The following is a 26,432-nucleotide window of genomic DNA, read 5'->3' on the forward strand; positions in this document are numbered from 1 at the left end:
GTCTAATGTGTGTCTCTTGTAAGCAGGATATAGCTGGGTCTTGTTTTCTTATCCATTCTGTTATGCTATGTGTTTTGATTGGAGCATTGAGTCCATTGACGTTTAGAGTGAGTACTGAAAGATATGAATTTATTGCCATTATGATGCTTGTAGAGTTGGAGTTTTAGTGGTGTTCTCTGCTCCTTTCTAATCTTTGTTGCTTTGGGTATTTATTTATTTATTTATTTATTGTATTTTTTTCATTGTTTCTTGCCTCAGAGAGTCCCCCTTAAAATTTCTTGCAGGGCTGGTTTAGTGGTCACAAACTCCTTTAATTTTTGTTTGTCTGGGAAACTTAATCTCTCCTTGTATTTTGAATGACAGCCTTGCTGGATAAAGATTTTTTGGCTGCATAGTTTTGTGATTAAACACAATGAATATATCCTGCCACTCCTTTCTGGCCGGCCGAGTTTCTGTGGATAGGTCTGTTGCAAACCTGATCTGTCTTCCCTTGTAGGTTAGGGACTTTTTTTCCCTTGCTACTTTCATGATTCTCTCCTTGCCTGAGTAATTTGTGAATTTGACTATGATATGCCTTGTTGAAGTTGGTTTTGGTTGAATCTAATGGGGGTCCTCTGGGCTTCCTGGATTTTGATGTCTGTGTCTTTGCCCAGGTTAGGAAAGTTTTCCGCTATTATTTGCTCACATCTCCTTTCTACCCCTGTTTCTCTCTCTTCCTCTTCTGGGACCCCTATCATTCTGGTGTTCCTTTGAATGGTCACTGATTTGTCTAATTCTTAAATCATGCTCTTTTACCTTAATCTCCCTCTTTTCTTCTGCTTCATTATTTTCTATAGTTTGTCCTCTATATGGCTGACTCTCTGTTCTGCCTCATCCATCCTTGCTGCCGCTGCATCCATCTGTAATTGCAGCTCACTCATAGCATTTTTAATTTCATTCTGGCTATATTTTACTCCTTTTTATCTCTGCAGAAAGGGATTCTATTTTTTTTCAATATATGAAGTTTATTGTCAAATTGGTTTCCATACAGCACCTAGTGCTCATTCCAAAAGGTGCCCTCCTCAATACCCATCACCCACCCTCCCCTCCCTCCAACCCCCGATCAACCCCCAGTTTGTGCAGAAAGGGATTCTAATCTATTTTTTACTCCAGCTAGTTTTCTTGTTATTGTGATTCTAAATTCTGGTTCAGACAACTTGCTTGTATCTGTGTTGGTTAAATCCCTGGCTGTCGTTACTTCGTGCTGTTTCTTTTGGGGTGTGTACCTTTATTTTGTCATTTTGAAGGGAGAACAGGAATTAATGAAGTAGAAAAATTAAAATTAAAAAACTAAAATTTAAAAACTATTAAAATTAAAAAATTAAAAACACACACAAATTGAATAAATGATGCTAGATCCTAGGTGTGTTTTGGTCTGGGTGTTGAAAGTGGTTTGACAGATTAGAGAGAAAAAAGGGGGGGGGAAGGAAATCGTTTGAGAATTTGTAAAAATGAATACACTGAAGTAGACTTAAATGAGATGATGGGCATAAAATAGAATTTGAAAAAATATACCCAAAGTAAATAATATAGTAGAAAAAAATAAAGAAAAATATTTTTATAAAAATTATAAATAAAAATGAATGTTTCTTTTTCTATATTCAAGAAAAAGAAACGAAATGAAAGAGAGAAAAAAGAAACAAGAAAAAAAGACATTGTTTGAAAATTTGAAGCAGTGAATACACTGTATTAGACTAAATAAAATGATGGAAGTAAAATAGAATTTGAAAAATTTACATAAAAGCACACATATGGTATAAAAATTAAAGAAAAATATTTTTAATAGAAATTGAAAGTAAAAATGAAGTTTTTCTCTTTCTGCATTCAAGAAAAAGAAACAAAAAAGGGAAAAAAGTGAAAAAAAAGGAGATCATTTGAAAATTGGAAAAGTTGAATACACTGAAGTAGACTAAAATAAAATGATGGATGTAAAGTAGAATTTGAAAAACTTTAGACAAAAGTAAAAAATATAGTAATAAAAATTCATGAAAAATATTTTTAATAATTGAAAATAAAAATGAATGTTTTCTCTTTCTGTAGTCAAGAAAAAGAAGTGTAAAAGAGGATAAAAAGAAAGAAAGAAAATTGAATAGATGGACCTGCTAAGAGATTGAAGTAGGACTGAAACTACTTCGTTTTCCCTTAGAGGTCAGTCCCTGTAGCTCTTTATAGTCCTTAAATTAATCTGGTGGTGAGGTTTTGTTCTTGAAGAGCAAAGTTCGCCCAGTTGTGCAGGGCTTTGTGTAACAGCTCTGCTCTCCACTAGATGGCGCTGCTAGACTACTGGGGTGGATTGTTGCTTCGCTCATAGGTGCATATGCGCATGGGCAGGAATGGTGAAAATGGCGCCACCCAGCTACCCAGTCTGTTCTCCCAGAGCAGCAATCACACACCAGTCCTCTGTCTTCAGCTCTGTCCACTCCCTGCTTTCTCACTCTCCGTGACCAGGCCCCAGGCAGCACCTCTCTCCCGAGTTTTGTCTCAGATGCAGCTGTTTTCCCTGGCCCCTTACTTCCGAAGGACTGTGGCCTTGACCCATTCAGCCCCTCTGCGAGAGGGTCTCACTGAGAAATGGCTGAATGAGCAATGGCCGAATGTCAGCTGCACCCGGAACGCCCACTGGACTCTGCTGTCGCTGGTGCCCCGAGACTGTGGCCAGGTGCCAGCCCACCCCTAAGAAAGAGCGCGAGACAGTGTAGCCTCAGTGTTTCAGGGACCATGGAGAATCGCAACACACATCTGGCACCAGGCTTTGCCTTCAACAAGCTTGCCCCAGAATCAGTGAACATGGCTGCCTTCCGGGGTCTGCTGGGACCAGGTGGCTTCAACAGTCTCTACCAAATATCCTTCCAGCAGTGGAACCGCATTTCCCCGTGTGGCCTGGGAATCTCCCAGACCCCACTCTCTTCCTGGGGATTCACCTTTCCCACCAGAGCACTGCCAGGTATGGAGCTGCGGAATTGCAGCCTTTGCGCTTCCTTTGTTTACAGTCTTAGTGGAATTTAAGCCCTCTCCTTTCTCCCTTTTTAGTTTAGTCCCTGCAGCCATTCCCAATTTTCCACTTTCCTCCAGCTGCTTTTGTGGAGGGGTGCTTTTTGTGTATTCTCCACCCCCACCCCCCGCAGTCTCCATCCTCTCTCTGCTCGCAAAAGCACCTCCCTTCCTGCGCCTTCTCGTTCCCCAAGTTCACTTCTCCATGCCACGTACCTGCTGAATTCTGTGCTTCAGGTTGTGCACATTGTTGTGTTAATCCTCCAGTCAGTTTTCTAGGAGTGTAGGATGGTTTAGTGTTAGTCTGGCTGTATTTCATGGATATGAGACACACAAAAAACTTCCATGCTGTTTCGCCATTTTGACTACTCTCCTCATTAGTGATTGACTTTTTATGGTAATGTGGAACGAAAGTGGAACTAATTGATCAATTTAATGAGTACACCATTTATTCAAATAGTTACTTATAAAATGCCATGACCAGTCTTATAACATGATAATTCCACCTCCTGCCAACTTTTGATTTTTTTTGAAGATTTCTCTTAAAAATTGCTAAATGCTTGATCTTGACAGGAATCAGGTGGTACAAAAGGATGGACCCGAAAAATGGAAGTTCTCTCACTGGCTTTATCCTGCTGGGTTTCTCTGACCGGCCTCAGCTGGAGAGAGTCCTCTTTGTGGTTCTTCTCATCTTCTATCTTCTCACCCTGCTGGGAAACACAAGCATCATTGCATTGTCCCGCCTGGACCCACACCTGCAGACTCCCATGTACTTTTTCCTCTCCAACCTAAGCTTTCTGGACCTGTGTTACACGACCAGCACTGTTCCTCAGCTGCTGGTTCATCTCAGGGGAGCAGACAAGTCTATCTCCTTTGCTGCTTGTGTAGCTCAGCTCTTCGTCTCTCTATGGTTGGGATCCACAGAATGCATTCTCTTGGGGGTGATGGCAATTGACCGCTATGCAGCCATATGCAGACCCCTGCACTACACAGTGATCATGCACCCCCGTCTCTGTGCCCTGATGGCTTCTGCATCGTGGTTCATTGGTTTTGCCAACTCCTCATTGCAGACGGTGCTCACCTTCCTTGTACCACTTTGTGGGAGAAATAAAATAGACCACTTCCTTTGTGAGGTTCCCCCACTGCTCAAGCTTGCCTGTGTTGACACCACTGTGAATGAGTCTGAGCTCTTCTTTGTCGGTGTGATCATTCTCCTCATACCTGTGGCATTAATCACGTTCTCCTATGGTCGAATCGTCAGGGCAGTGTTAAGAATAAAGTCAGCCGCAGGACAGAGGAAAGCGTTTGGGACATGTGGGTCCCACCTCACGGTGGTTTCCCTGTTCTACGGCACGGCCATCTATGCTTACCTCCAGCCCAGCAACAACTACTCCCAGGATCAGGGCAAGTTCATTTCTCTCTTCTACACCATCGTCACCCCCATGGTCAACCCCTTCATATATACCCTGCGGAACAAGGATGTGACGGGAGCAATGAGGAAGGTATTCTGTGGGGGCTATGACTCCAGATGACTGGGGGGCAAGACCCTCTGATGGAAGAATTTGAGTTCAGAGTCTTTATGCTTTTGTGTCCTGCATGTGTCATCCAACATTTTTTCTGACAACTCTCAAAGGGATTTTCTTATCTCCTTCTTTTGTACAAGTGAGTGTTCAAACTCTGAGTTCATGGATTCATTGCAGCCTCCAGAGATTCTGATTTAGAGCATCTGCATCATATTATTATTTCAAAAACCTCCACAAGATTTTGTTATTTCACTCCCTTTTGGGAGCACTATTTCTTTCATAATTGCAAACAGACATCTACACACATATGATAAAACCACAGCCAATCAGAATATGTTCCACCGATACAGTGTCAGAAACATTAATATATTAAATTTGTTTTAATGCTTGTATATTTATTTTGAGAGAGAGAGAGACAGAGACAGAGACAGAGAACAGAAGTGAACGAGAGGCAGAGAGAGCCAAAGAGAGGGACAATCCCAAGGTGGATCTGCGTGGCCGGCACAGAGTCCCATTAAGGGTTGGAACTCACAAACTATGAGATCATGACCCCAGCCAAAATCAAGATTTGGATGCCTAACTGACTGAGCCACCCAAGCACACCAGAAATATTAATATTTTAGTTTTTTCTAGCAATTGCTGGAGGCATATCCCTTTTTCTTGTATTTTGATCATGGCCTTGATTGAAGGTCCATAAATTGACTGTATCACAGCTCTTTCACACAAGTAGGTGGGGCAACAGTGCAAAACAACTTTTAGGTCAAAGAAAAACCTACTAACATCAATCCTGATAAAGCCATTCAGATGTCAGGCCCTCGTGTGACCTCACAGGAATGACAATGGTTTTATGTGGCCTTCATGTCTCAGAGGGGGAGGGTGGGATGCATACCTGCCAGTAACACTGAGAACTTGAGATGGTAACATGCCAGGTGGTGCTCACGTGTCATTATGTGCAGAGTCAGAGAAGCACCAATGTACGGTGTGCACGTTGGTGAGATTCAGTTCGTGAGCCAACCTGTTCATTACAAATGACTTTTGGGGACATTATCATGGAGGAACAATACATGACCCAAGTCCTAGTACATATTCTACATATTTTACCTATAGTAACACAGGAAACGTTTTAAAGGGTAAAATATATTTAGATCCTCTTTTCATACCATTTTCAAATTCTTTTATCCAGGCTTCAAGTGATCAAGGCTTTTATATCTCACATCCCACGGGCCCCATATATTTGAATGCAGCGACATACTATGAAAATATGGGAAATGAATACTATTTCCAGGAAATCCCATGTCATGTGCAGATTGCTCAGATTCCCCAGGAGGAAATTTAAACAAAATAAAATTGTATGTTAATTGTTAAAAAATCTCCATATGTCTTATCTTTACAAGTAGCCATCTCATTATGAAATAAGTGTTATCCAATTCTGAGTGATGAGTAAGAAATAGAAACATCCCATAACAAGTGAATGTGACATTGTAGTCTTTCTTTTATTTTTCAATGTATTAATTTTTTTTTATTGCATCCAAGTTACTTAACGTATGGTGCTATAATCATTTCGGGAGTAGATTCCAGTGATTCATCCCACAGATGGGACACCCAATGCTCATGCCGACAAGTGTCCTCCATAAAGACCCTTGCCCAATTAGCATATTCCCCTACCCAAAACCCCTGCAACAACCTCAGTTTGTTCTATGTATTTAACAGTCTCTTATGTTATGTCCTCGTACCCATTTTCATATTATTTTCCTTCCCTACCTTATGGTCACCTGTTTTCTGTCTTAAATTGAACATATGAGTGAAGTCATATGATATTTGTTTTTCTTTGACTAATTTCGCCTAGCATAATGGGCACTTCTGTATCCTTGGGATAAATACCTGGTAGCACTACTGCTGGGTCATAGGGTATTTCTGTTTTTAATTTTTTCAGGAACCTACATACCGTTTTCCAGGTGGCCGCACCAGTTGGCATTCGCACCAGCAGTGCAGGAAGGTTCCTCTTTGTACTCTCACCAATATCAGTTCTCTCATTCTTGGATCATGCTCTTTTGCCTGTTTCCTTCTTTTTTCTTTTTAAAAGGTTTTTTTAATACTTATTTATTAAAGAGGGAGACAAGGCAGAGAGAGAGAGTATGATATACCCTGAAACAGGCTGCAGGAGCTGAGCTGTCAGCAAAGATCCTGACACAGGGCTCGGACTCATGGACCTTGAAATAAAGACCTGAGCCATCTCTGGGGGCAAGGGAAATAGAAGCAAAAATGAACTATTGATTCATAATGAACTCCAGATAAAAAGCTTCTGCACAGTGAAGGAAACAATCAGCAAAACTAAAAGGCAACCAATGGAATGGGAGAATACTTTTGCAAATGACCTATCAGATAATGGGATAGTATCCAAAACCTATAAAGAACTTATCAAACGTAACACCCAAAAAAACAAATAACCAAGTGAAGAAATGGGAAAAACACATGAATAGACACTTTTCCAAAGAAGACATCCAAATGGCCCACAGACACATGAAAAAATGCTCCATATCACCCATCATCAAGGAAACAGAAAGTAAAACCACAATGAGATATCCCCTCATGACTGCGAGAATGGCTAAACTCAACACCTCAGGCAACAACAGATGTTGGCAAGGATTTGGAGAAAGAGGATCTCTTTTGCACTGCTGGTGGGAATGCAAACTGGTGCAGCCTCTCTGGAAAACAGTATGGAGAGTCCACAAAAAGTTAAAAATAGAACTGCCCTAAAATACAGCAATTGCACTACTAGGTATTTATCCAAGGGATACAGGTGTAGTGTGTCGAAGGGGCACATGCACCCCAATGTTTATTGCAGCACCATCAACAATAGCCAAATTATAGAAAGAGCCCAAATATCCATCAACAGATGAACGGATAAAGAAGATATATGCAATGGAGTATTACTCAACAATCAAAAAGAATGAAATCTTGCCATGTGCAGCAACGTGGATGAGGGTATTATGCTAAGTGAAATAAGTCAGAGAAAGACAAAATTCGTATGACTTCACTGATATGAGGAGTTTAAGATACAAAACAGATGAACATAAAGGAAGGGAAGCAAAAGTAATGTAAAAACAGGGAGGAGGGCAAAACATAAGAGACTGGTAAATACAGAGAACAAACTGAGGTTGCTGAAAGGTTGTAGGATGGGCTAAATGGGCAAGGGGCATTAAGGAAGACACTTGTGACGAGCACTGGGAGTCATGGGTAGGGGATCAATCACTGGGTTCAATTCCTGAAATCACTGTTGCACTATAGACTCACAATGTGGATGTAAATTAAAATATATATATTTATTTTAAAAAGATTTGGAATTTGATTGCAGAGACTAGCTGAGTTTCAAAAAACCCATGTACGTTGTATTTAAAAAATAGATACTGTAAAAATTTATTTCAGTTAATTGTTAAAACCCTCGGGTACAAACTGAACAGTGTTTGAGAGGATTTAAGACTTTTTCCCCATAACTATATTGGAAGTTTGGTAGAATTTGGTTGCCCTCCTTTATATTCATGCTAAAGATTAGAATGTGCTTCATTATTAGCTCTGTGATCCAATATAAGGTCATTATGAATGAGATTGAATGAAGAATTTATTCACATATTTAAATTTAAAATTAAGTAAGGGAATGGATTCTTCCTTACATATTTATATGTATATATTTTGGTCAGTTATGAGGAAAAAATCTTTAGTGTTGTATAAAACATGTAGGTCATTCACAGATGGGAGCTACGGTATCTGAGGAGGTCTAGGGAGTTACTTGTCCTCTAAGAGATACGTGAACTAATAGAAGAGACAGATTAGGTCTGTCTGGCATTGTCGTCCACAGTCATTGTCCCTGAGGATTGCCATGTCTGGGCAGCTCAGTGACAAGGGCTCATTAAGAGTGTGGGACATCCTTTCCCAGGAGACATCAGCGGAGGAAGGGACTTGGTTCTGTGTGCCAGCCCAGCCACATCTCAGAGTCACGGCACCCTCTCGCCTGCTCGTAAGGGTCTCAGAGTCACAGAGGCAGGTCATTGTATTCGGGAAACCATACTGAGAGTTTGGGACTGCCTTCACCTTCTACCTCCGAGAGGCAAAGTGCAGATCTCTGGTGTCACATGAGGACCTGTGAAGTCATCCTGAGAAAGTGTCCTTTTGCTTAAGAAAAACGTACGGATGCCCCAGTGCTGGTAGAGTCAACCTTTGCATTTCCTGCAGGCAGTGATTCTACATGTCTGCGTTCCTATCCCCAGAGCTGTATTTAGGCAGTAACTTGCAGTGGAGGTAGGGAAATAGCTTAGATCAAATAGAGAAGGTGAGAGAAGGTGAGTAAAATGGAACGAAGTCTCTGTGTTGCTCTAGAAATTGGCAAATTGGGTTATTTTCAGATGCAAAGGTTCTTGAAACAAAAATACTAAATGATTTGCATGTATGGTCAGTTGTCTAAAGGAACCGACTATGGAAAGTTGTCAAATAATATAACTAAATTTAATTGTTCATTAGAAATGCCACCAAGTCATTCCTAGACTTTTCATTCTATTTCAGTACATTCATTATACCTCCAGATGCACGTGTGGAAAATTATTAAATATTCACGTTTAGTGATAATAAAATGTGCCCTTTCTGCATAAGTGTACAATTATTAGATTACATGCTCCCATGCTTTCTCTTTGGTTCCTTACTACGTGTGAAATGGGATAATATTTGTTCCCTATGCAAAAACTCATTATGAGTATTTATATTTTCTAAATGCTCATTTACTCCCTTATGGGTTACCAAAATATCTAAAATATGCATGGAGATTTTAAATGGTATGTTGAAAATTACAACAGGGAAATTCCATATTGTGAATATTATCTCAATGCATCTTTATGTTGACTTTATTGTTAACAAGGTGTGATGATCACTCATGGGAATGCAAATACCAATATGAAAGAGACAAAGTTATGAAGATAGTTGAATGTTCATTCATTTATCATTGCCACTCGAGACCACATTGTCAAAAGACAACTTGTGTCCATGTGTGTGTGTGTGTGTGTGTGTGTGTGTGTGTGTGTGTGTTCCTGTGTGTGTGTGATTGCACTGAGGTGATGTGTAAAGTCCTTCTATCCTTGCACACGATCATGGGTGGACTCTTGTATGAACACTGTTGGTGACCTGCCCAGACGCTCTTTACCTACAGGGGCTCTAATCCAAACCCTACTTGGTATGAGTTTGGGCTCCAGAGTTCACGGCCATTCCTTTCATGAGAAAACTTCCCTCAGCTGAAAGGGAGCCACATTGCCAGGCGGTCTGGGGAACTGGTGGGGGCAGCTCACGGCCAGTGACAGACTATGGGATGGACAAAAGGTGCCAATGCCAAGACAGGACTGCAATTCATGCTCCAGAGCTGTGCTGTCCAATACTTTAGTAAGTAGCCACATAAGCTGCTTACATTTAAATTCATTAAATTAAATAAAATATAAAATTCAATGTCTCAGCTAGCACATTTAAATGCTCAACTATGACAGGTGGAGAGTGGGCATAGTATTGCACAGTGAAGATAGAGTATTTCTACCATCACAGATGGATTGTTCTACTGGAGAGTTCTGTCCAGCATCTCATGGGATCAGGCTCCTGCTCTGTTCCACTGGAGACCACATCCTTGCTTAGCAACATTCTCTGCTGTTTTCCTTCCCTCACCCCATTTATCCCGAGAGCATTCCCTGAATAAACAACACGCAATGGAAATCCTACTTCATCGTCTTCCATAGAACCTGCCTTACAGCCCTGTCAGTGTTCATCACATGTGTCATTTCCTATGTAGTGATGGCTGTATCCCCTCATTTTCTCATCCCCCATCATCATTGGGGGCCTGTTCTCGTATGTCTGAGGTCAGCTCATACCCATGAAACAGAAGCATCAAGAAATCAACAGTGATTCATTCGTAGCACTGAGGCTACAGAAATCTTGCCCCCACTTTTTCAGGATTCATTCAGGAACCGGATAGGGCAGCATGTGTATGCCAAATATATCAGTGAATGTTATATATTTGAAATGTCTTAAATAGAGACATTATCTTGAGATCTTTTCCTTTAAGACGTGTAGTGTGCATACACTAGTATCTAGTCTTGTGGACATATGTATTCTTCCACTAAAACTTAGAATTGTATGTCAGCATTGAGCTATTATGGTAATTGGAAATTCCTACTCCATCACCGTATGTGTGTCAGTACTAAGCATTTAACCTCTCACATTTGATGCATTTCTCTTAGTTATTACTGTAACATTGTGTTCTTCTGAGATGTCATTTGAATTATATACTTTTCTGATGTGAATTATTACATAGATTGGCAGTGTCTTTGTAGCTTCTGTTAATTTTTATTTTCACTAATAACATTTCTTTCCCTCCATGTATAATTTGTAGTTTTTTTCAAGTATTTATCTCTTATATGCAAAGTAATAATATAGGTGTAATCTATCACTGGGCTTTCCTGTACCGTGTCATATCATGGTAGTTGCTAGGGACATGTACTTTGCTCCTGTGCCCAGGAAGGACATGTTCACTATTTCCAGCCAGTTTTATTTATATAGTTTGTCTCAGATGAATCAATGCATCTTACTGCATTTATTTGTTTCATGCTACCAAACAAAATGATGGTTCTTTGTCTAATTACACCATTCTTCAAATTTTAAAAATGTTTATTTGGTTTTGAGAGATAGAAAGACTCAGTGCGAGCAGGGGAGAGGCAGAGAGAGAAGGAGACACCGAATCTGAAGCAGGCTTCAGGCTCCAAGCTGTCATCATGGAGCCCAAAATGGGGTTTGAACCCACGAACTGAAAGATCATGACTTGAGTTGACGTGGGCGCTTAACCGACTTAGCCACCTGGGTGTCCCCAATTACAACATCTTTTTAAACGTGGTGAGAAGGAAATGAAATGAAATTTCCCATTAACCTCAGTGGACACATGTCCTTTCTCTTGGAAGATTGCCTCTGTGTGTTGTACAAGGTTTAAGAGGTGTGGATGTGAAGAAGGGGACGAGGAAGGAACAGAGTGACCCAGATCAGCAGAACATACTCGTGAGACTCGATGGAAGAACGCATTTTGCAGCCTGATCTTTCCTATGTCTGGTGTCACTAAAGGATAATAATTTTCCTGAATTGTGATGAGAAAAACAATAGCATAATATGGTAGACTATGATGTGAGTGCTGTAGTTCCCTCCCCACGTGCTCTCCAGCAACACACTGGGGGCAATTGTTCCATATAGGGACGATGACATTCTTGTGTCTGCTTCAGTGCACATCTCATTTGTCTGGTATTTTATTTTTCAGCTGAAAATCATAATCATTTTTGTACCTGTCACGTAATCATTACATAATTTTTTATACACACATACACACACACACACACACACACACACACACACACACACACACGATCCTGGAAAGCAGCAAATCATATGTACATGTTCATCTCACCAGGATTTTATCTTTTCTCAACTGTCTTCTTTGTCCTGATTGACATAATATTGTTAACATATATATCGTGATTTTATTCTCAAGGTGCAGTAGCATATCGGTGTTTTCTTGGGATGAATTTACATTTTAGTTTTGCCTTTCTTCACCTTGGTAGTGCTTTCTTAATTAGGCACATTAAAAAGTTTGTGGGCAATTTATTTCAGGTAAATATATCGATATGTGTGCGTTTGTGCGTGAGACCGAAGCAGGATTTGTTTTTATTTGTTCTTCTGAGCAGGTGTTAGAGAACACAATCTGTTGTTGCACACTTAGCCTGTCACAAATAACTGTATAATTATTTCTATGAAAAAAATTTTTCTGCACAGATTTTTTGTGTGGAGACCACTGATCATATGTTTATGTGAAATCAAAGGAGGTATAAAATAGTGTGAAATACCGTGTCGTCTCTTCAAATATTATGAATATTCATGCCCGTTTTGTACCTGTTTCTATTTTTTTTTTAATTTTTTAACGTTTTATTTATTTTTGAGACAGGGAGAGACAGAGCATGAACAGGGGAGGGTCAGAGAGAGGGAGACACAGAATCCGAAACAGGCTCCAGGCTCTGCGCTGTCAGCACAGAGCCTGACGCGGGGCTCGAACTCACAGACCTCGAGATCATGACCTGAGCCGAAGTCGGCCGCTTAACCGACTGAACCACCCAGACGCCCCTGTACCTGTTTCTTTCACACACCAATGGGTCCTCCCCATTGAACCTGATTCAGATTTTAAAGTCTTAGAAGAATTAAAAATGCACGGTATGCCCAACCATTTGAATATGATACAACTGAAGGACTCACTTTCTGGTGCCTCTTTGGTCAGTGTATAACTATTCATCTTCTTCAGTAGTAAGCACGGGTAGAAAATGGTCATCACCCAGCCTCGAACCTGGCAATGTGTTTGGTCCAGTGTCACTAACTCTGCAAGGTAGCTCCCAGAAAGGTGATCATTGACGTAATGTGGACGGATGTCTGAGATTTTGTATAATACCAAAATATTGGTTTCTTTATATCTTTCCTTATACTGCTATAAGTTTTGCATTATAGTTCTATGACCCATCATTGCTTTGAGAATGTATCTGTCTTTATCTCTGTGTGTTTATCTCTTTATTTATTTTATCATGGGAGTGATGTAAAACATTACAGGTTGTACATACTTACATGGTTGGGTAAATTTTTAAAATGTTTATTCTGATTAGGATGTCGATAAGGAATAATCCTACCTCTTTCAGGATTTTTATGAAATTTAATGGGTAACGTGTGAGATGGAAATCTGCAGAAGGAAGAGTAAGTGTTGGTCAATGGATTTTAGAGTTCAGATTCCAGCTGGCTCTGCATGGCCAATGAATTTTCAGAGTTCCTGTTAAATTGGTATAATTTGAAGCACGTTTCAGGCCAAAGTTAAGCAATGTAGTTGAATGGTACTGTTCTTGGGTTCTCTCAGATTGAGTGTTTGTTTTACTAAGTACAAAAAAAAATCCTATGTGAATTTCCCAAATATGATACATTAATTAGAGAGGCAATACTGCCAAAATGGTTATGCAGAAATAGTAGTGACATTTTGAATGTAATTGAATTCTTCATATAAGTACATCTTAGGTCATAAGTTCCTATATCGGCATGTTTTTTCCACAGTAAGTGGTCATATATATGCATGTATTTTTAAATGTGTATTTATGTATTTTGAGAGAGAGACAATGAGGGAGCAGGGGAGGTGCAGAGTGAGAGGGAGAGACACGGAATCCCATGAAGGCTCAGTGCTGTCAGTGAAGAGTCCAACACAGGGCTTGAACCCACGACGCATGAGGCCATGGCCCCAGCTGAAACCAAGAGTCAGGTGCTTACCCACTGAGCCACTCAGGTGTCACCATATTATATTTTAATGCATGTGTGGTGTGTGCGAATCTAGTTGTGTAGAAACATGAGACACATGTTTATAATAACATCTCTCCTTCTCCCTTATACATTTTTACATAACTTAAATCTGCAACATACATATATTTTTATAGTACTTTAAGTTCTAGTAAGTGCAGACTGATACACCTTATATTCCTATGACTGATGCAAACAAAAGGTCCATTATTTCACTTATCTGTAATTAAATATTAATAATTAACTTTTGGCGATAATGTGAAACTATATTGGTATAAGCTATGTCAATTTCAGGGAGTACATCATTTATTCACGTTATTGCTAATAAATTCCATGCCCTTGTCTTTTCATAAGATCATTTCAACCCCCTACCAAGTTGTTTTCTTTTTTAAGATTTCTTTTAAAAATTACTAAATACTTGATCTTGACAGGAAACATGTGGTAAGAAAAGATGGACCAGAAAAATGGAAGTTCTTTCACGGGCTTTATCCTGCTGGGTTTCTCTGACCGGCCTTGGCTGGAGCGAGTCCTCTTTGTGGTTCTTCTGATCTTCTATCTGCTCACCCTGCTGGGAAACACAACCATCATTGCGTTGTCCCGCCTGGACCCACACCTGCAGACTCCCATGTACTTTTTCCTCTCCAACCTAAGCCTTCTGGACCTGTGTTACACGACCAGCACTGTTCCTCAGCTGCTGGTTCATCTCAGGGGAGCAGACAAGTCTATCTCCTTTACTGGCTGTGTAGCTCAGCTGTTCATCTCTCTAGGGTTGGGATGCACAGAATGCATTCTGTTGGGGGTGATGGCATTTGACCGCTATGCAGCCATCTGCAGGCCCCTGCACTACACAGTGATCATGCACCCCCGTCTCTGTGCCCTGATGGCTTCTGCGTCGTGGTTCATTGGTTTTGCCAACTCCTCATTGCAGACGGTGCTCACCTTCCTTGTGCCACTTTGTGGGAGAAATAAAATAGACCATTTCCTTTGTGAGGTCCCCCCACTGCTCAAGCTTGCCTGTGTTGACACCACTGTGAATGAGTCTGAGCTCTTCTTTGTCAGTGTGATCATTCTCCTCATACCTGTGGCATTAATCACGTTCTCCTATGGTCGAATCGTCAGGGCAGTGTTAAGAATAAAGTCAGCCGCAGGACAGAGGAAAGCATTTGGGACATGTGGGTCCCACCTCATGGTGGTCTCCCTGTTCTATGGCACGGCCATCTATGCTTACCTCCAGCCCAGCAACAACTACTCCCAGGATCAGGGCAAGTTCATTTCTCTGTTCTACACCATCGTCACCCCCATGGCCAACCCCTTCATATATACCCTGCGGAACAAGGATGTGACGGGAGCAATGAGGAAGGTATTCTGTGGGGGCAATGACTCCAGATGACTGGGCAAGACCCTCTGATGGAAGAATTTGAGTTCAGAGTCTTTATGCTTTTGTGTCCTGCACGTGTCATACAACATTTCCCCTGACAACTCTCAAGGGGATTTTGTTATCTCCTTCTTTCATGCAAGTGAGTGTTCAAACTCTGAGTTCATGGATTCATTGCAGCCTCCAGAGATTCTGATTTAGAGCATCTGCATCATATTCTCATTTCAAAAACCTCCACAAGATTTTGTTATTTCACTCCCTTTTGGGAGCACTATTTCTTTTGTAATTGCAAATAGACATCTACACGCATATGATAAAACCACAGCCAATAATAATATGTACCACAGATACAGTGTCAGAAACATTAATATATTAAAGTTGTTTTAATGTTTATTTATTTTGAGAGAGAGAGACAGACAGAGAGCAGAGTGAACGAGAGACAGAGAGCCAAAGAGAGAGACAGTCCCAAGGAGGATCTGAGCGGCCAGCACAGAGTCTGATTAGGGGCTGGAACTCACAAACTGTGACAACATGACCCAAGGCAAAATCAAGATTTGGATGCCTAACCTACTGAGCCACCCAAGCACACCAGAAATATTAATATTTTAGTTTTTTCTAGAAATTGCTGGAGGCATATCCCTTTTCTTGAATTTTGATCATGGCTCTGATAGACGGTCCATAAGTTGACTGTATCACAGCTCTTTCACACAAGTACGTGGGGCAACAGTGTAAAAAACTTTTAGGTCAAAGAAAAACCTAGTAACATCAATCCTGATAAAGCCATTCAGATATCAGGCCCTTGTGTGACCTCACAGGTATGACAATGGTTTTATATAAACTTCATGTCACAGAGGGTGAGGGCATGATGCATACCTGCCAGTGACACTGGGACCTTGATCTAGTAACATGCCAGGTGGTGCTCACGTGTCATTATGTGCACAGTCAGAGAAGCACCAATGTACAGTGTGCACATTGGTGAGATTCAGTTCGTGATCCAACCCGTTCATTACAAATGACTTTTGGGGACATTATCATGGAGGAACAATACATGACCCAAGTCCTATTTCATATGCTACATGTTTTACCTATAGTAATGCAGGAAAAGTTTTAAAGGGTAAAGTATATTTAGATCCTCTTTTCATACCATTTTCAAATACTTTTATCCAGACTTCAAGTGATCAAGGCTTTTATATCTCACACCCCCAAGGGCCCCATATATTTCAATGCGGCGACATACTATGAAAATATGGGAAATGAATACTATTTCCCAGGAAATCCCATGTTCTGTGCAGATTGCTCAGATTCCCCAGGAGGAAACTTAAACAAAATAGGATTGTATGTTAATTGTAAAATAATCTCCATATGTCTTATCTTTACAAGTAGCCATCTTATTATGAAATAACTGTTATACAATTCTGAGTGATGAGTAAGAAATAGAAACATCCCATAACAAGTGAATGTGACATTGTAGTCTTCCTTTTAGTTTTTACTTTATTAATTTTTTAAATTGCATCCAAGTTAATTAAGGTATGGTGCAGTAATGATTTCGGGAGTAGATTCCAGTGATTCATCCCACAGATGGGACACCCAATGCTCATGCCGGCACGTGTCCTCCTTAAAGACCCTTGCCCAATTAGCATATTCCCCTACCCAACACCCCTGCAGCAACCTCAGTTTGTTCTGTGTATTTAAGAGTCTCTTATGTTTCATCGCCCTCCCCATTTTCATATTATTTTTGCTTCCCTACCTTATAGTCACCTGTTTTCTGTCTTAAATTGAACATATGAGTGAGGTCATATGATATTTGTATTTCTTTGACTAATTTTGCTTAGCATGACATACTCTAGTTCAATCCACGTTGTTGCAAATGGCAAGATTTCATTTTCTGAATGCCGAGTAATATTCCATCGTATATATATCCCATATCTTCTTTATCCATTCGTCTCTCAGTGGACATCTATACTCGTCACATACTTTGGCTTTGTCGATGGTGCTGCTATCCAAATTGGGGTGCATGTGGCCCTTTGAATCAGCACTTCTGTATCCTTGGGATAAATACCTAGTAGCACTATTGCTGGGTCATAGGGTATTTCTGTTTTTAATTTTTTCAGGAACCTACATACCGTTTTCCAGAGTGGCCGCACCAGTTTGCATTCGCACCAGCAGTGCAAGAAGGTTCCTCTTTCTCTGTACTCTCGCCAATATTATTTCTCTCATTCTTGGATCATGCTCTTTTGCCTTATTTTCCCTCTTTTTTCTTTTCAAAAAGTTTTTTAATACTTATTTATTTATTAAAGACAGAGAAGAGGCAGAGAGAGAGAGAGTGTGACATGACTCTGAAACAGGCTGCAGGAGCTGAGCTGTCACCACAGAGCCTGACATGGGGCTCGGACTCACGGACCTTGAGATCAAGACCCGAGCCATCACAGAGGCAAGGGAAACAGAAGCAAAAATCAACTATTGATTCATAATGAATTCAAGATAAAAAGCTTCTGCACAGTGAAGGAAACAATCAGCAAAACTAAAAGGCAACCAATGGAATGGGAGAATATTTTTGCAAATGACCTATCAGATAATGGGATAGTATCCAAAACCTATAAAGAACTTATCAAACGTAACACCCAAAAAAACAAATAACCAAGTGAAGAAATGGGAAAAACACATGAATAGACACTTTTCCAAAGAAGACATCCAAATGGCCCACAGACACATGAAAAAATGCTCCATATCACCCATCATCAAGGAAACAGAAAGTAAAACCACAATGAGATATCCCCTCATGACTGCGAGAATGGCTAAACTCAACACCTCAGGCAACAACAGATGTTGGCAAGGATTTGGAGAAAGAGGATCTCTTTTGCACTGCTGGTGGGAATGCAAACTGGTGCAGCCTCTCTGGAAAACAGTATGGAGAGTCCACAAAAAGTTAAAAATAGAACTGCCCTAAAATACAGCAATTGCACTACTAGGTATTTATCCAAGGGATACAGGTGTAGTGTGTCGAAGGGGCACATGCACCCCAATGTTTATTGCAGCACCATCAACAATAGCCAAATTATAGAAAGAGCCCAAATATCCATCAACAGATGAACGGATAAAGAAGATATATGCAATGGAGTATTACTCAACAATCAAAAAGAATGAAATCTTGCCATGTGCAGCAACGTGGATGAGGGTATTATGCTAAGTGAAATAAGTCAGAGAAAGACAAAATGACTTCACACATACGAGGAATTTAAGATGCAAAACAGATGAACATAAAGGAAGGGAAGCAAAAGTAATGTAAAAACAGGGAGGAGGGCAAAACATAAGAGACTGGTAAATACAGAGAACAAACTGAGGTTGCTGAAAGGTTGTGGGAGGGGGGATGGGCTAAATGGGCAAGGGGCATTAAGGAAGACACTTGTGACAAGCACTGGGAGTCATGGGTAGGGGATCAATCACTGGCTTCTATTCCTGAAATCACTGTTGCACTATAGACTCACAATGTGGATGTAAATTAAAATATATATATTTATTTTAAAAAGATTTGGAATTTGATTGCAGAGACTAGCTGAGTTTCAAAAAAACCCATGTACATTGTATTTAAAAAATAGATACTGTAAAAATTTATTTCAGTTAATCGTTAGAACCCTCGGGTACAAACTGAACAGTGTTTTAGAGGATTTAAGACTTTTTCCCCATAACTATATTGGAAGTTTGGTAGAATTTGGTTGCCCTCCTTTATATTCATGCTAAAGATTAGAATGTGCTTCATTATTAGCTCTGTGATCCAATATAAGGTCATTATGAATGAGATTGAATGAAGAATTTATTCACATATTTAAATTTAAAATTAAGTAAGGGAATGGATTCTTCCTTACATATTTATATGTATATATTTTGGTCAGTTATGAGGAAAAAATCTTTAGTGTTCTATAAAACATGTAGGTCATTCACAGATGGGAGCTACGGTATCTGAGGAGGTCTAGGGAGTTACTTGTCCTCTAAGAGATACGTGAACTAATAGAAGAGACAGATTAGGTCTGTCTGGCATTGTCGTCCACAGTCATTGTCCCTGAGGATTGCCATGTCTGGGCAGCTCAGTGACAAGGGCTCATTAAGAGCGTGGGGCATCCGTTCCCCCAGAGTCGTCAGCAGGGGAAAGGACTTGGTTCTGTGTGCCAGCCCAGCCACAGCTCAGAGTCATACCTCCCTCTCGCCTGGTTGCAAGGGTCTCACAGACACACAGGGAGGTCACCGTTCTCAGGAAACCATACTTAGAGTCTGTGACTGCCTTCATCTTCTACCTCCGAGAGCCAGAGTGCAGATCTCTGGTGTCACATGAGGACCTGTGAAGTCACCTGAGAAAGTGTCCTTTTGCTTCAGAAAAATGTACAGATGCCCCAGTGCTGGTAGAGTCAACCTTTGCGTTTCCTGCAGGCTCTGATTCTACATGTCTGCGTTCCTATCCTCAGAGCTGTATTTAGGCAGTAACTTGCAGTGGAGGTAGGGAATAGCTTTGAATCCACAGGGAAGGCGAATAAAGGTGAGTGAAATATAACTTGGTCTCTGTGTTGCTGTAGGAATTGGCAAGTTAGTTCATTTCCATTTGGAATAATTCTTGAAAGAAACAAATCTGTATTGATTGCATATATGGTTTATTGTCTACAATTACAGACTGTGGATATTCACCAGATAGAAGAACTAAATTTACTTGTCAGTATAGATGTCAACAGGTCGTTCCTAGACATCCATTCTATTGTAGTACATTCATATTCCTCTGTATGCACAAGTGGAAAATAAATATTCATATTGAGTGGTAATAAAATATGCCCTTCAGTATTAGAACAGTAGACTATGCATATGTGTAAAAATATTAGAATATCTGCTTCAAGTCCCTCCTTTGGTTCCTTATTATCTTTGAAATTAGATTGTATTTGTGCTCTCTGCTTAGAACACAGTGTCTATATTTACACTACTTGCTCATTTTGTCTCATGGGACTTAACAAAAGCTCTAAAATAGGTATGGCGTTTTACAAACACTGTGGTGAAAATTACAAGGGGGAAGACACATGTAATGCATATTGTGTCAGTGCACCTTTATTTGAATTTATTGTTAGTAAGAAATGATGATCCTTCAAGTGGTACAAATAGCAATAAGATGATGAGAAAAGCAGTACGAAAGCTGAGTGTTTACTTAATTGATGGATTAGGGAAATGACATGATGTTTGTATATCTGTATGTGTGTGCATGTGCATGTGTGCATGTGCATGTGCATGTGTGTTGTGTGTGTGATTGCACTGAGGTGTTGTGTAAGGTACACTAGGGCCCGTCCTTCTATCCTTGCACACGATCACGAATGGACTCTTGTATGAACACTGTTCGTGACCTGCCCACGCGCTCTTTACCTGCTGGGGCTCCAATCCAAACCCTAGTTGGTACGAGTTTGGGTTCCAAGGTTCACAGCCATTCCCTTCGTGACAGAATTGCCGTCATCTGAAAGGAAGCCACATTGCCAGGTGGTCTGGGGAACCCAGTGGGGGCAGTTCACAGCCAGTGACAGTCTGTGGGATGTACAAAAGGTGCCAAGGACAAAGCAGGCCTGAGTCGGATGCAATTCATGTTCCAAAGCAGTGGTGTCCAAGAGAGTAGAAAGTGCCCACAGGAAGCTTTGTCAATTTAAACTCATCAAAATTAGATAAACTCTAAACCCAGCTTTCTGCTGCCTGAGCGGAAAGGGGGCATCAGCAGAGGCCGCTGATCCAGGCGGGAGCATCTGTCCGGCTGAGCCATGGCCTGGGCCCAGGAAGGGCGCCTCCCGGCAGCTGCAATCCAAAGGCCCAAAGATTCCCAGGATTCTAGGAGGCGCCAGCACGGTGAGGACTGAGATGTGAGGGTGTATGCACCTGTCCCTGGGGAGCCCAGCCTCCTGTAGGAAGTCCTATGGGCCCAGCCCGGCAGGACCCCAGGCAGAAGCCAAGTGCCCCATGTGCTGGACGAGCGGGGACCCCGGCAGCCCGCGTGTGCGCTCAGCCTGCATGGCGGCTGCAGCCGGCCATCCTGGTCTCACCTACACGACAGTCCCGTCGCCCCTCTGCCGTCACCCCTGTCCAGGGGCACCCGAGAAGGGTAAGGGACACTGCCCAGCTCCTTCCCATCCACCAGGAGCAAGGGGAAGGGGCGGGCAGAGCCCTTTGTGTGAGAAGCACAACCAGGTCCTGACCCTGCTCCATGAGGAGGACCCGGAGGTGACCCACGTGCGTGCTGGCGAGGCCCCGGGGCAGGCTGCCCCTCGCCGCAGGCCAAGGCTCTCGGGTCCCTGAAAAGCAGGTGGCTGATATGTCAGAGTTTAATAAGCATTCAAAGCAAAACACCCTCAGAGCGGAGAAGGAAGGTGCAAAGGAAGGCTGGAATTACCCTCTGAATTTGAGGGCCGGAAGCAACTTCTAGAACGTGGCCAAGAAGCAGTTCTTCCGAGGTTAGCCCAGGAAGAGAAGGACATTCAGTGGAAACGCGGTGCAAACCTACCAGCATTTTCAAAGGACATCTGCACATCCACTGGTCTGCTGAGTAAAGTAGCAGAGGACAGTGTGCTGTCTGAACGGGACCGGCTGTCACCCATTCAACACTAATGACGTCTGTTTTGAATGAAGAGGAGGAGGCTACAGGTTTCCTCCCCCGAATCCTGCTTGGCAGAAAAGTGTCTAAAAATTTCGAGTAGACACTCTCTGAACCCTGAGACCGCACACCCTCTGTTGATTGTCTCTGAGGACAAGAACCAGGTGAGCTTTCTTTCAGAGAGAAAATAAAATGTTTCTTTTTTTCCAAAAATATTTGCAGCCAACACTCTTGTCCTGGGTTTTCCATGGTTCTATCACGGCATCTCTGGGAGGCAGAAGTGGGACACAAGTCTGAACGGGCTCCCAGGGATGGCCCAGACTCTCCTCCCACGAAGGCCAGGAGGTCTCGGTCAGCCTGGTGGGGTGCTGCACCCAGGAGGGTCCCAGTGCCAGCCTGGGACTGTCAGACGTGACACCCAGAGATGTTGGCATTTTCCTGGACTGTGAGCTGGGTGAACTCTCATTTCATAACATGACTCAGAAATCTCACACTTTTACTAGACCTCTTGAGACTTATTTCTGCATAGGACCCAATTCGAAGCCTCTCAGAATGTGTACAGGTCCAGGTTGTGAGTGAAAACTCCCTGAGCCATCTTCATTGTTTGTTTTAAAGAATGGGAAGGTGGGTAGGCTCCTGTATCATGTGCCAGGAAGGCGAACTCCTTCTCTCCCCCGAGTTTTTTTCCTTCATCGCAAAAGAAGGCTTTATTTCATTTCAACAACTATCTAGAAACCAGAGCTTCTCTCCAGGAGTGTCGCAGGGGGTTGCTCGGTGTGAGGGAGATTCCGTTGGCCCCAAAGCGCAGATGGAGTTTGCAGGGGATTCACCAAAACAGAACCGCTCAGCTTCGCCTCTGCTGGTTCAGAGCCGTGCTGTTAACATACGGTGCTGTTCCTGCCTCGTATGGGTTATGTAGCAGACAGCAGCAAGCTGTGACCTTAGTTTTACCGAAGGGCACAAATGAAAGGGATGCGGGGGACATCAGAGAAAGCCGTTAGCGTATCAGGGTTTGAGTATTTTTTCCCTCCCCCGAACGCAGCCCTCACCGCACCTGCCTTCTTAGAAACCCTCCACATAGAGTTCATCTCATCCCAAATTCTTTGTTATTCTGAACTGTATTTTATAGCATGTCACTTGTAGCGTTGTAGACAATTGGAAAGGCTTATTAATAACAGACATTGCAGTTAGACGCCGTGTCAGAAAACACAAGAGGAATCACCAGGTAGTAAAAATAATTAGGGCATGATGGCATATCTATTTGTGGTCAACATTTTCGTACCAGTGTAGCTGACATTTACTGAGTCCAAACTGTGTTCCAGGAGTTCTAGCATTTTCAAAGCAAATACTGGGTGGAAAGCACGAGACTGTTAATGAAAGAGGCTCAAAGAGTGCATGTCTAAACTCTGGGATGCTACGCTGACTTCACCAGAAGGACCCAGGTTCTGTTCATTTTCTATGGTGGACTTCAACTAATTTGCAAAATGTAGTAACACTTATTTTCATGAAGATGAAATTATATACGTGTGTGCCTATGCTCCAAAGTCACCTTTCATATCTTTTCCTATTTTGAATAGAACTTGACACCTTAGCCTCTCATTTCCACTGGTTATTGAGGTCCTTTCCGGTTGTTTTTTTGTCTTCCATCATAAATTTTTATATTTTTGAAGAAAATAGATATAGTCAACGTGGGGATCATTTTTTGGAGCCTGACTTGTTGAACAACTGAAAAAGACATTCCTGGCTCAGTACAGGAAATGTGAGTGCAGTAGGGTGGTAGGTGATATCAGGGACCTATTAATTTTTTTAAGTGCGATAAAATTATGATTCAGGAAATGTCCATATTTTACAGATTGCTAGTGAAACGTATTAGGATGCAAATTTGTTTTTACGATTTCCACTCAAGAACTCCAGCAAACAAAAGCGGGAGGACACGAGGCAATAAATGAAGCCAAGTGTGACAAAATGCTGATAAGTCTGGAATTCAGGTGATGGCGTACGGACATTCACTTTTGGTACTCTTTTCTGTAACTTAGTCTAAACAAAAAGAACAAGCAAAGGTGTTTCCCACTAAAAACATAAAAAAATAAAATAAAATTCACTTGCTTAGTTGGAATGTTTTAAATGCTCAGGTATGACAGATGGAGACTGGGCATAGTATTGGACAGTGAGGACAGAGTATTTCTACCATCACAGATGGATGCTTCTACTGGAGAGTCCTGTCCAGCATCTCATGGGATCAGGCTCCTGCTCTGTTCCACTGGAGACCACAACCTTGCTTAGCAACATCCTCTGCTGTTTTCTACCCTCACCCCGTTTATCCCGAGAGCATTCCCTGAATAAACTACACGCCCTGGAAATCCTACTTCATCGTCTTCTTCCATAGAACCTGCCCTACAGCCCTGTCCGTGTTCATCACATCTGTCATTTTCTATGTAGTGATGGCTATATCCCTCATTTTCTCGTCCTCCCTCATCATCGGGGGCCTGTTTCCATATGTCTGAGGTCAGCTTAGACCCGTGAGACAGAAGCATCAAGCAAGCAACAGCGATTCAGTCGTAGCACTGAGGCTGCAGAAATCTTGCCCACACTTTTTCAGGATTCATTCAGGAACCGGATAGGGCAGCGTGTGTATGTCAAACATATCATGAATGTTATACATTTGAAATGTCTTAAATACAGACAGCATCTTGTGATCTTTTGTCTTTAAAATGTGTAGTTTGCGTACTTAGCATCTCGTTGTGTGGACATATGTATTCTTCCACTAAAACTTTGAGAGTTCTGTGTCAGCATGGGCCTAATCTAGTAATTGGAAACTACTAGTCTATCACCTTAGGTGTGTCAGTACTAAGCATTTACCCTCTCACAGTGGAGGCAGTTCTCTTTATTATTGTAAAATTGTGTTTTGTGAGATGTCATTTCAATTATGTTCTTTTTGATGGTAATTAGTACGTACAATGACAATTTTTTTGTTTTGTATATTTTGTTTATTTTTATTTTACCTAATAACATTTTCTCTCTGTCTCTCTCTGTCTCTGTCTTTTTGTCTCTGTCTGTATCTCTCTGTCTCTTTCTCTCTCTCTCTCTCTCTCTCTCTCTATATATATATATATATATATATATATATAAATACATACTGTTTTCAGGTATGTATCTTTTTGTAATGTTTATGTATTTATTTTTGAGAGAGAGTGTGTGACTGGGGGAAGGGCAGAGAGAGAGGAAGACAGAATCCCAAGCAGGCTCCGCACTGTGTGCAGAACCCAATGAGGGGCTCAAAGTCACAAACTGTGAGATCATGACCTGAGCCCAAATCAAGAGTTGGACGCCTAACTGACTGAGCCACCCAGGCGCCCCTCATTATTTTATTCTTATGGGTGTTCATGAGATGGAAACATGGTTTGTTTCTATTCCCTCTTCTGACCAGGTGTGAGTTAGGGGATATTCAGGTTGTATAGAGAGAGAAAATGTTATTCAGTAAAACAAAAATAAACAGAATATACAAAACAAAAAATGCCATTCTGTATACTAATTACCATCAAAAAAGAACACAATTGAAGTGACATCTCACAAAATGCTATTTGACACTAACAAGTAACAGAACTGGCATCCAATGTGAGAGGTTGTTGCACATTGAGACTGTCTCAAATACCGTTTTAATCCACTGTATTAGGAATGCTTTTGTGCTAGACTTCAAAAGTCTTAGGGGCATTCAAAATGTCCCCATTAAACCGGTACTTTTAAGCATCTGTGGGTCAAAAGGGAAGCACTGTCACTCAACGGTGGTGTTTTCAGCGTGTCTCTGATTGAGTTTTTATTTGTTTTACTACCATAACAGCAACAGCAACAACAACAAGGAAGAAGAAGAAAGACCTGGTGTAGCTTTCACAAATACAGTCCTTTAGTTACAGAGGCAATGTTGCCGAAATGTTTATTTGCAGAACTAGTAGTGAGATTTTGAATGTAACTGAATTCTTCGAATAAGTGTACTCTAGGTCATAAACCCTTATATCTGAATGCATTTTGGAGATTCTGTTGTACTATATTTTAAAACACGTAAGATGTGTGCAAATCCAGTGGTGTGGAATCGTGAGGTACATATTTCTAAGAACGTCTCTCCCTCTCTGCTCCTCTTTCTGATGGCTCTAGCTCTTTTCCCTCATTCCCTGATTTCACGAATAGAATTTCATGATTCATCACCTGCTTATAACGTATAACCCAGTGCTCATCCCAACAAGTCCCCTCCTTTATGCCCATCACCCGTCTAGCCATCCCCTGCCCACCTCCCATTCCGGCAACCCTCAGTTTGCTCTCTGTATTTTAAGTCACGTATGGTTTGCCTCCCTCTCTGTTTTTATCTTAGTTTTCCTTCCCTTCCCCTATGTTCATCCGTTGTGTTCCTTAAATTCCACATATGAATGAAATCATAGTATTTTTCTTTGACCAACTTATTGTGCTTAGCATAACGCCTTCTATTTCTGTCCGTGTTCTTGCATATGGCAAGATTTCATTCTTGTTG

At 41.4% G+C, this 26,432-nt stretch overlaps 2 protein-coding genes across 2 annotated transcripts; both read left to right on the top strand.

Moving 5' to 3' along the window:
- Window positions 1-3,623: 3,623 nt before the first annotated feature.
- Window positions 3,624-4,562, top strand: LOC112853448 (olfactory receptor 2B8-like). Its single transcript, XM_025916984.1, has one exon. The coding sequence runs from the start codon at window positions 3,624-3,626 to the stop codon at window positions 4,560-4,562; it is 939 nt and encodes a 312-aa protein (XP_025772769.1).
- A 9,805-nt stretch (window positions 4,563-14,367) lies between these two features.
- Window positions 14,368-15,327, top strand: LOC147580597 (olfactory receptor 2B8-like). The gene has a single exon (XM_086705928.1). The coding sequence runs from the start codon at window positions 14,389-14,391 to the stop codon at window positions 15,325-15,327; it is 939 nt and encodes a 312-aa protein (XP_086562054.1). The 5' UTR covers window positions 14,368-14,388.
- The last annotated feature ends 11,105 nt before the right edge of the window (window positions 15,328-26,432 follow it).

The sequence above is a fragment of the Puma concolor genome, chromosome B2, assembly GCF_028749965.1.
Source record: "Puma concolor isolate L17-30 chromosome B2, mPumCon1.1.hap2, whole genome shotgun sequence".
NCBI lineage: Eukaryota > Metazoa > Chordata > Mammalia > Carnivora > Felidae > Puma > Puma concolor.